A 10,667-nucleotide genomic window follows, 5' to 3' on the forward strand; every position below is an offset into this window, starting at 1 on the left:
CACAACAATGACCCGACACAGCCAAATAAATAAATATTTTTAAAAATAAAAGACCCTGTCTCCAAATACAGTCACATTCTGAGGTACTAGGCGTTAGGACTTCAATATACAAGTTTGTTTGGTGGGGGGCACACACAGATTAGACCATAATACATAGTAAGGGTGGGAAACAAAGGAAAGATTGTAGACAAAGAATACCCTAAGCACTAGTGTAGCTTAGCTTTCTCATTTTTAAATCACGGATAGGCGAATCTATGCTAGGGGTCTGCTGGGCACTGGATGAGAAAATGCATTTAAAGCCCCTAGTGGTGGAAGTGGTAGGAGTGGGTGTGTGTCAGTCACTCAGTCGTCCAACTCTTTGTGACCGCATGGACCATAACCCGCCAGGCTCCTCTGTCCATGAAAATTTTCAGGCAAGGATACTGGAGTGGGTTGTCATTTCCCTCTCCAGGGGATCTTCCTGACCCAGGGGATCAAACCTGGGTCTCTGGCATTACAGGCAGATTCTTTAATGTCTGCACTGCCAGGGAAACCCCAGGGGTAGGTATGGTTCTACCTCAAATGGGAGGACCAGCTTTCTGGCCCTCTGGCCCTGTTCCCTGGGCGAGCTGGGTGAGCTGGGAATGCATGCAGCTTCTCAGAGTGGCCTGACTTCCATGGAAGCTGTCTGACCACTAGACTCTTGGTAACAAAGCAAATAAGGCCTGTTGGTACTCCAACTGTGGCCTTAGCCATGTCTCCATCCATGAGCTATGGCTCTAGCTTGCAGCTTTTCTTTACCACACATATTTATTGAACACCTCTTATGGTTTATAAGTGTTATGGGCTCCATACTGCCACAAGGCGTGGCCCTGCTCTCAAGAGACTGCAGCCTGTGAAAAAAATAAGTGAGCTGGGAGGTCAAATGAGAAGGTGTCCCTCGCTCCACCTGTGTGTTCAAAGCCTTATGCTGTATAAATCTCTTTGTCCTCCTCTAGAATATCGTGTTAAGGAATGGTTCCGAGACCTTTGACTCCTGGAAGAAGCCCCCTCTGCCTGTGTACACCCAGTTCTATTTCTTCAATGTCACCAATCCAGAGGAGATTCTCAATGGGGAGACCCCTCGGTTGGAAGAAGTGGGGCCATACACTTACAGGTGAGTCCTCAGCACCTGCCTGCCCTGCCAACCAGAAAACGCAGCAGCACCCCCTGTGGCCTGAGCCCCCGTCTCTTCCCACGGGCCTCCTCAGTGTGCTGCACGGGAAGCACAGATTCTGACTACATCTGTCTGAAGCGCTGCTGGTGGTGGGCACATAGCTGTGAATGAATGGCTTTGTGGATGGGCCAGTCCCAGCCTGTTGTGTTTAGAAATGCAGCTGCTTCTTCCTGAGCTGGAGAATGTGGTTACTAAGCCATGAATAGCTGCTTCCACTCCCTACCCTTTTAAGGTGGCCCCTGATTTTCTATGGCTTCCCGGGTGGCTCAATGGGTAAAGAATCCACCTGCAATTCAGGAGATGCAGGCGGACATGAGTTTGATCTCCAGGTCTGGAAGGTCCCCTGGAGGAGGACGTGGCAACCCACTCCAATATTCTTGCCAGGAGAATCCCATGGACAGAGGAGCCTGGCGGGCTACTGTCCATAGGGTCACAAAGAGCTGGACACGACTGAAGGGACTAAACACATGCATGTGATTTTCTATAGTGACCTTTAGGGTCTTTCCCTTGTTCTCTCCCCACATACCTAGTCTTACGCCAGCTCCCAGAATTCATTGTTAGTCTGAAGACAGGCCTTTCTATCTCTTCTTTTTCTTTTTTAATTGAAATATAGTTGGTTTATAGCTTCCCTGATGGCTCAGTGGTAAAGAATCTGCCTGCCAATGCAGGAGACCCAGGTTTAATCCCTGGGTAGGGAAGATCCCCTGGAGAAGGAAATGGCAACCCACTCTAGTATTCTTGTCTGGAAAATTCCACGGACAGAGGAGCCTGGTGGGTTACAGTCCATGGGGTTGTGAAAGAGTCAGACACGACTGAGCAAGCACAGATGAGATGATAGTTGATTTATCATGACTAATTTCTGCTGTATGGCAAAGCAGTTCAGTTATACTGAATGTATATGTGTACATTCTTTTTTTATATTCCTTTCCGTTGTGGTTTATCATGGGATATTGAATATAGTTCCCTGTGTTATATAGTAGGAGCTTGTTTTTCTATCTCTTCTTATTTACTTCTTTCTCCTCCTCTCCTGAGCACAAAAGATAACCAGGTGGCAGAGTGGGTTAGAGTCGTTGGCAGTGACCACTGATTGTAAGCATTGGGGAGTTAGAATTTCTTTAATCATTTTTTAGAAAGATTAGTAGAGGGAGGTGCTTGGGGATCTTATGGTCAGAGTATTTTCCCCACTGTTGCAGTATCTCCCACACCTCCAAGACAGTAACCTCCCCCACAACCTTTGCAAACATCTTTTCAACAAAGTTTCTCTTTACCAAGTTAAAAAAAATAATATTAGAGGAAGCAGATCTTTCTTCAGAACTGCTGTGTGGTAAAAATAGGACGAGATTCCGTCGTAACCGATTGCTCAATAAATGGTTGCTGACTGATTCAATCGTTCTGAGTCAGGACTGTCTCGGTGCTGGAACTCAGAGATAAAAGTTCCCTGTCCCTGCCTCAGGTGCTAAAGGTCTGACTCTGGAGTCGAATGGCCGGTTGTCAATCTCCCCTCGGCCACTTACCAGTACTCTGTGCTTCTGTTTCCTTATCTATAAAGTGGGGATAAAAATAGGACTTCCACCATGAGATTGTTATGAAGACCGAGTCAATGGGTCAGTATTTATAAAGTACTTAGACTAGTGTCTGGCATGGAATTAGTGCTAGTTAAGTGTTTCATGTTATTATTAGTCTTAGTGGATTGTCTTAGTCTGTGTAAATCAATGCCCAGAATCGTAAAGATCAGCTTTATCATCATGAAGCGAAGTGTAAGTCGCTCAGTCGTGTCTGACTTTTTGCAACTCCATGGACCATACAGTCCATGGAATTCTCCAGGCCAGAATACTGGAGTGGGTAGCCTTTCCCTTCTCCAGGGGATCTTCCCAACCCAGGGATCCAACCCAGGTCTTCTGCATTGCAGGCAGATTCTTTACCAGCTGAGCCAGGAGGGAAAGCCTATATTATCATTGTATAGTAGAATTTGGGGAAAAAAAAAAGACAACACTTGGGTCCTCATTTTAAAAAGCATTTTTGTACATTTAATGCCTCAAGAAACTCCATGGACTAGGTTAAGCCAGGCCTGCATTTGAGGGTGTACAGCCAGGGGACTGAAGTTGAGCCAGAATTAAGGTTTTTGAGTGTCCTGTTTGTTTTGCAGTTTTAACCATTTTTTAATGGTGATTTAAAAAAAATAATAGAAAATATACCATCTTTACCGTTTTGAAGTGCAATTCAGTAGTTTTAAATATATTCATATTGTTGTAAAAACAGACCTGCAGAACTTTTTCCTCTTGCAGATATGAAGCTGTTATAGCCATTATATCACACCCCTTCCTCCTCTCCCCTCAGCCCCTAGGAACCACCAGTCTGCTTTGTTTCTATGAATTTGACCACTGTAGACACCTCATATAAGTGGAATCATACAGTATTTGTCTTTTGCTGTGTTTAACTGAATTCCTTCTAGTGGGGATGATGACTGACTCCCTGCAAGAATAAACTCACCCAAGAACTAAAGGAAAACCCCTACGGTCTTCCCTCTGGGTCTTCTGGGCCTGTTCCTGTCATTGTTATCCTCGTCTGAAAAAAAGATGTAGGTTCTAGTCATAACCCAACGAAATCCAATATTTCATGAAGTCATGTTGTGGGCCATGGCGTCTGCTGCCTTCATGTGCTGTTGTAGATGTGGTTATGGGGGTAAATAAATCCTAGAAGTGAAATACTGTCCAACTGTCACCATACTCCCCAATGTTCCCATCTTCAGTTCGGTTCAGTCGCTCAGTCGTGTCTGACTCTCTGCGACCCCGTGGACTGTAGCCTACCGGGCTCCTCCGTCCATGGGATTTTCCAGGCAAGAATACTGGAGTGGGTTGCCATTTCCTTCTCCAGGGGAACTTCCCAACCCAGAGATCGAACCTGGGTCTCCCACGTTGTAGGCAGACGCTTTACTGTCTGAGCCACAAGGGAAGCCCCAATAAGTGTCAGATCAGATCAGATCAGATCAGTCGCTCAGTCGTGTCCGACTCTTTGCGACCCCATGAATCGCAGCACGCCAGGCCTCCCTGGCAAATCCCAGAAGTGTTACAGTACCATGGCTTCACCATTAAGGAAACACAGATACTGTTATGTCTCATGATAGCTCTTGCTCAAAATATCATCCATGATCATAAATATTTCAATATTATAGTGCTTGTTAGACCTGCTGCTACATCTTGTTTAAAGTGTCAATAAAGAATCCCACATTGGGACTTTCCTGGCATCCTATGGTTCATTTTTATGAATCTTCTTGAAGATTTTAATTTTTGTAAAAGCATCAAAGAGTACAACAGTAGCTGTCTATAAATGACAAAAGACTTAAATTACATGATTTGATTACCATGCAGTTGACAAACTTGGTTATTTCTGCGACAGTACAACATTTTAAGAAGTAAGTAGAATCATAACTGAAAAATTATACCAGGACATACAGGACATACTAGATTTTTAAGAATTCCATTGATTTTCTAGACTATGTTAATGACATTTACCCATGCATTATAGCCACTTATTTGACAATGTTTCCCATGTAATTTAACATATCAGATAGACCTAATTAGTTTCATACCTCCTTTGAAGATGTTTTAGGGTTCCTCTTGTTGTAGTCAAGAAACAAACTCACTCGGACAATGCAGATAGTGGAGTGCAGTTTATTACACCAGTGGGCCCAAGGCAGAGTCTCCTCTTAGCCAAGGACCTGAACCAGTTTTTTGTGAAAACCTTATATACCCTAAGTGTATGTGCCCAAACCCACCTCCCCAAATTCCCTGAAACTAGTCTGAACAAAGGAAAAAGAAAGATACAATTAAAGTTAACCGGTGATTCATATGCCCTAAGCCTAGGTAGTTAACAGGGGACAATTATCAATAGGCCCGTGGTCATACCACAATAAGCATAATAGAATGTTTGATTCTATTCAGTTACACGGATAATTAGGGTATTCTTTTAGGCAAAAGGGAGTCTAGGTATGAGCCCTGGGGCTCTTCCTTCTGGGGCCTGGTTTTCCAGTTGGTATGTCGTTTCCATAGATACGGGGCATATAGCTCAAAGTCCACAGTCCGGCCCAAGATGGAGTCCTGCGTTCAAGAGGGAGCCTGTTCTGTCTGTGTCCTCCTTCACTCTAAGGCATTTGAATGTTAGCTAGAGGTCAAAAGAATTTCATTTAGAATTGACTTGGGGAAGTTTGCCAAAGATATCGAAAGGTTTACAACACTTGGTCAAATAGGTCACTGTGAAAAACTCTTATTTACTTAACCAAAATGACAGATTTTAAAGGCAATACAGACTGTTACAACACATCACTTAAAAGGTAGAGAAACTTTTTTTAAACTGTTATCAAAAGCAAATCAATATTCCAAGAAAACTTTGTTCTCTTAACACAGAGAAAAAAACAAATTTTGATTTTGTACTAACTTACTTTTAATGTTGAAATTTGTTTACTCAGTTAAATTTTATTTTAATCTTAGCCAGTCCCGACCATGTATGAAACTCTTTTCAGGGTTTCTTTCCCACGATGCTTCTAAAACTTTCTTGTCTTCAGATTTTGTCCTATGCTTTCTTTTTCTTTCTCTCTCTCCAGGACAAAATACCTTCTTTTCCTTTAACAAAATGCATTTCCATTCCTTATATTGTTTTCCCTTTCATACAAAGATGTTTTCCTTATTAATTTGTGTAGTTTTAATTACATATATTAATTAGAATTCTTTTTTTTAAATTTAATTGGAGGATAATTGCTTTGCAATGTTGTGTTGGTTTCTGCCATACATCAACATGAATCAGCCATAGGTATACATATGTTCCCTCCCTCTTGAACTTTCCTCCTACCTCCCCCCCCAACCCCAGGTTGTCACAGAGCACCAGGTTGGGCTCCCTGCATCACACAACAAATTCCAACTGGTTATTTATTTTATATATGGTAATGTATATGTTTCACGGCTACTTTTTCAACTCAGCCCACCCTCTCCTTCCCCCACAGTGTCTGCAAGTCTGTTCTCTATGCCTGCATCTCTTTTGCTACCATACAAATAGTATACCTCGCTTTTGAAATGCCATATATGAAGCACTCTATTCTTTTCTAGTATTTTGTCCTCATTAGTTCATGAAAGAGATGAACCATCTCATTTCTTACTTTAATTTTTGAATTCCCATTTGTCATAATTTCCCACTTCTATTACTCTTGCCCTTTGATAGGCTCCCTCTTAAAGTGTTTTGGGTTAATTCTACTTGCCTTCTTAGAATAGCTTTTTTTTTTAATTTTTAAAAATTTATTTATTTATTTATTTTTTACTTTACAATATTGTATTGGTTTTACCATACATCAACATGAATCCGCTGCGGGTGTACATCTGCTCCCCATCCTGAACCCCCTTCCCACCTCCCTCCCCGTACCATCCCTCTGGGTCATCCCAGTGCACCAGCTCCGAGAATCCTATATCCTGCATTATACCTGGACTGGCAATTCGTTTCTTATATGATATTATACATGTTTCAATGCCATTCTCCCAAATCATCCCACCCTCTCCCTCTCCCACAGAGTCCAAAAGACTGTTCTATACATCTGTGTCTCTCTTGCTGTCTCGCATACAGGGTTATCATTACCATCTTTCTAATTAGAATTCTTAACCTTTAAAACTTTAATTTCTTTCTCCAAAGAATATATACAGATGGCCAACAGGCACATGAAAAGATGCTCAACATTGCTAATTATTAGAGAAATGCACATCAAAACTACAATGAGATCAGAGTGTCTATCATCAAAAAGTCTATAAATAATAAATGCTAGAGAGGGTGTAAAGAAGAGGGTACCTACTTTCACTGTTGGTGAGAAAGTAAATTGGTACAGCAACTATGGAGAATCATATGGAAGTTCCTTAAAAAGCTAAAAATAGAACTACTGTATGATCCAGCAATCCCACTCCTGGGCATGTATCCAAAAAAAGATGAAAAATCTAATTCAAAAAGATACATGTACCCCAGTGTTCATAGTAGCACTATTTACAATAGTTAAGTCATGGAAGCAACCTAAAGATCCATTGACAGATGAATGGATAAAGATAATATATGTGTGTGTGTGTGTGTGTGTGTGTGTGTGTGTGTGTAGTAGAATACTACTCATCCATAAAAAAGGAATGAACTGTTACCATTTGCAGCAACATGGATGAACCTAGAGATTATCATACTAACTGAAGTAAGTCAAAGTCAAATATTATATGATACCGCATAAATATAGTATCTAAAAAAAATACAAATTAACTTATTTTTGAAACAGAAACTCACAGACATAGAAAACAAACTATGATTACCAAAGGGGGAAGGGGGTAGGGAGGAATAAATTAGGAGTATGAGATTAACAGATACACACTACTGTATTTAAAATAGATAAACAATAAGGACTTACTGTATAGCATAGGAAATTATATTCAGTATCTTGTAATAACCTATAAAGGATAAGAATCTGAAAAAGGATATTTATATCCACATATATCTACATGTATACATGTATATTTATATCTATCTAAATCACTTTGCCATACACCTGAAACTAACACAGTATTGTGAATCAAGTACACCTCAGTACAAAATTTTAAAACCTTATTTCTAGTGAAAACTAAGAAGTAAGCAATTATGAACTTTTGCATTAGCATTCTGTATATTGACAAACATAAAACACCACTTATACTTTTTAAAAACATGTGCCCTTTTTATGGAAAAGTTTTCAGGGTGGCACAAAACATATTTATTAATGGTCCTAAATATCTTTATGGGATTCCCTGGTGGCTCAGCTGGTAAAGCATCCGCCCACAATGCGGGAGACCTGGATTCGATCCCTGGGTTGAGAAGATCCCCTGGAGAAGGGAAAGGCTACCCACTCCAGTATTCTGGCCTAAAGAGTTCCATGGACTGTACGGTCCATGGGGTTGCAAAGGGTCGGACACAACTGAGCAACTTTCACTTTCTAAAATCTTAAATTTCTCTGTAAAAGGAAACCTAATTTTAGTAAGTACTGTTTTAATATCTTACTTTATTTGGGAATGATCTAGATATTTAGTACATTTCCATCATTTAACTTAACTTAGCAAAACTCTAAAAGTTTTAGGTTACCAAAAATCTGGAGAAACTTATTTAAGTAGATATACCGTAAAACATAATAATTCTGAAAGAGTTCACTAAAGGCTCTTATCCCATTTGCATCTATTGAATTCGTTTATTCTCAACAATCATATTTTACCTGTGAAAACTTCAGGAGACATCAGATCAAATTAGCCATCATTCCAAGCTATTTTTCTTGCTGATAAATTTTATAAGAGAAATAATATGAACATATTTGACTAGGTGCAATAAAAGTAAGTCAGATCAGATCAGATCAGTTGCTCAGTCGTGTCCGACTCTTTGCGACCCCATGAATCGCAGCACGCCAGCCCTCCCTGTCCATCTGTAGTATTTAAACCAACAAACTTAAACGTTAAACCAAGTATTAATGTTGAATATTTCCCAGATCACATGAACCTGAAATTCATTTGGTTTATTTCTAATACAGTTAGAAATATTTAATTTCTAAGTGCTTACTTTTAAGTCAATTAACCAGAGCTCCTTTATAAATTAATATTGATGACACTGTCTGGAGGTAGAGACATATCTATAATGTACATACAGACATGTAACAGACATAATCAGAGATCTCATAACTTCTTTTTATAACTTAGTCATAAATCAGGTATTACAATATAAGTTTATAAAGAACAGTTGGAATAAGTTACATTTATTTGCTCAGATGACTTTTTACAGGGACAGTTGTTTTCAATTCCCCAGAGAACTGTTCTACTGCTTGCTGCTGCTGCTGCTGCTAAGTCACTTCAGTCGTGTCTGACTCTGTGCGACCCCATAGACGGCAGCCCACCAGGCTTGCCCGTCCCTGGGATTATCCAGGCAAGAACACTGGAGTGGGTTGCCATTTCCTTCTCCAATGCATGAAAGTGAAAAGTGAAAGGGAGGTCGCTCAGTTGTGTCTGACTCTTTAGTGACCCCATGGACTGCGGCCTACCAGGCTCCTCCATCCGTGGGATTTTCCAGGCAAGAGTACTGGAGTAGGGTGCCATTGCCTTCTCCGGTTCTACTGCCTAAATGGTATCAAATGATTCATTCATCCAACCACATTTTCTTTAATTTGCTTCTTTGTTTAATCAGTGGGAAGATTTCCAACTACTGGAAATCAGGAGTTCTGTGTTCTAGAACTCTAGGGTTCATTTTATCTTGCCTACAAAAGTTTGCACAAAGCATTTCACAAAAGTCCTCTTTCTGAAGGCACAAGTCAAATCCAGAGCAATTTTCCATAGCGGAAAAAAAGGGAAAATCTCCACTATTCCTTTATTAACTAAGCCCTGAATATTAGCCCCAGTTTTCTTTCATGTTGTGTGGACTCAGGTAAACTCTATTGGTTTCCTTTAATATGTTTAACTAGTCTTACCTTAGGGGCAGATATATATGCTCTGTGATATAATGCCAGGCAGGGAAAGCTTTCCCTAGTGAGACATAATGTTTATCTCACAATATAATCAGGCAAAAGAGGTGTAACCGTCTCATATAAAGCCCATTCAAATAGGCCAACTTTTAAAAAATAAATTTTTATCTCATTTTTAGCAATTGTTATACCTTTAACTTTAGCCAAGGGATACCCGTTTGACTGTGTGGATCACAATAAACTGTGGAAAATTCTGAAAGAGATGGGGATACTACACCACCTGACCTGCCTCTTGAGAAACATATATATATGCAGGTCAGGAAGCAACAGTTAGAACTGGACATGCAACAACAGATGGTTCCAAATAGGAAAAGGAGCACATCAAGGCTGTATATTGTCACCCTGCTTATTTAACTTATATGCAGAGTACATCATGAGAAACACTGGGCTGAAAGAAGCACAAGCTTTCGGAATCAAGATTGCCGGGAGAAATATCAATAACCTCAGATATGCAGATGACACCACCCTTATGGCAGAAAGTGAAAGGAACTAAAAAGCCTCTTGATGAAAGTGCAAGAGGAGAGTGAAAAAGTTGGCTTAAAGCTCAACATCCAGAAAACGAAGATCATGGCATCCGGTCCCATCACTTCATGGGAAATAGATGGGGAAACAGTGGAAACAGTGTCAGACTTTATTTTTTGGTCTCCAAAATCACTGCACATGGTGATTGCAGCCATGAAATTAAAAGACGCTTACTCCTTGGAAGGAAAGTTATGACCAACCTAAATAGCATATTCAAAAGCAGGGACATTACTTTGCCAACAAAGATCTGCCTAGTCAAGGCTATGGTTTTTCCAGTGGTCGTGTATGGATGTGAGAGTTGGACTGTGAAGAAAGCTGAGCGCTGAAGAATTGATGCTTTTGAACTGTGGTGTTGGAGAAGACTCTTGAGAGTCCCTTGGACTGTAAGGAGATCCAACCAGTCCATTCTGA

The 10,667-nt window shown here is 40.6% G+C and overlaps 1 protein-coding gene across 1 annotated transcript in view; it reads left to right on the forward strand.

Annotated features, from left to right (window-relative positions):
* Positions 1-10,667, forward strand: part of SCARB2 (scavenger receptor class B, member 2) — a 79,627-nt gene that overhangs the window by 23,530 nt on the left and 45,430 nt on the right. The window contains exon 2 of the mRNA XM_010838141.1: positions 978-1,135. Within this exon, the coding sequence (XP_010836443.1) occupies positions 978-1,135 (158 nt within the window). The remainder of the gene's footprint in view (positions 1-977; positions 1,136-10,667) is intronic.

This window comes from Bison bison, unplaced genomic scaffold (assembly GCF_000754665.1).
Source record: "Bison bison bison isolate TAMUID 2011002044 unplaced genomic scaffold, Bison_UMD1.0 scf7180017864092, whole genome shotgun sequence".
In the NCBI taxonomy this organism is placed as follows: Eukaryota; Metazoa; Chordata; class Mammalia; order Artiodactyla; family Bovidae; genus Bison; species Bison bison.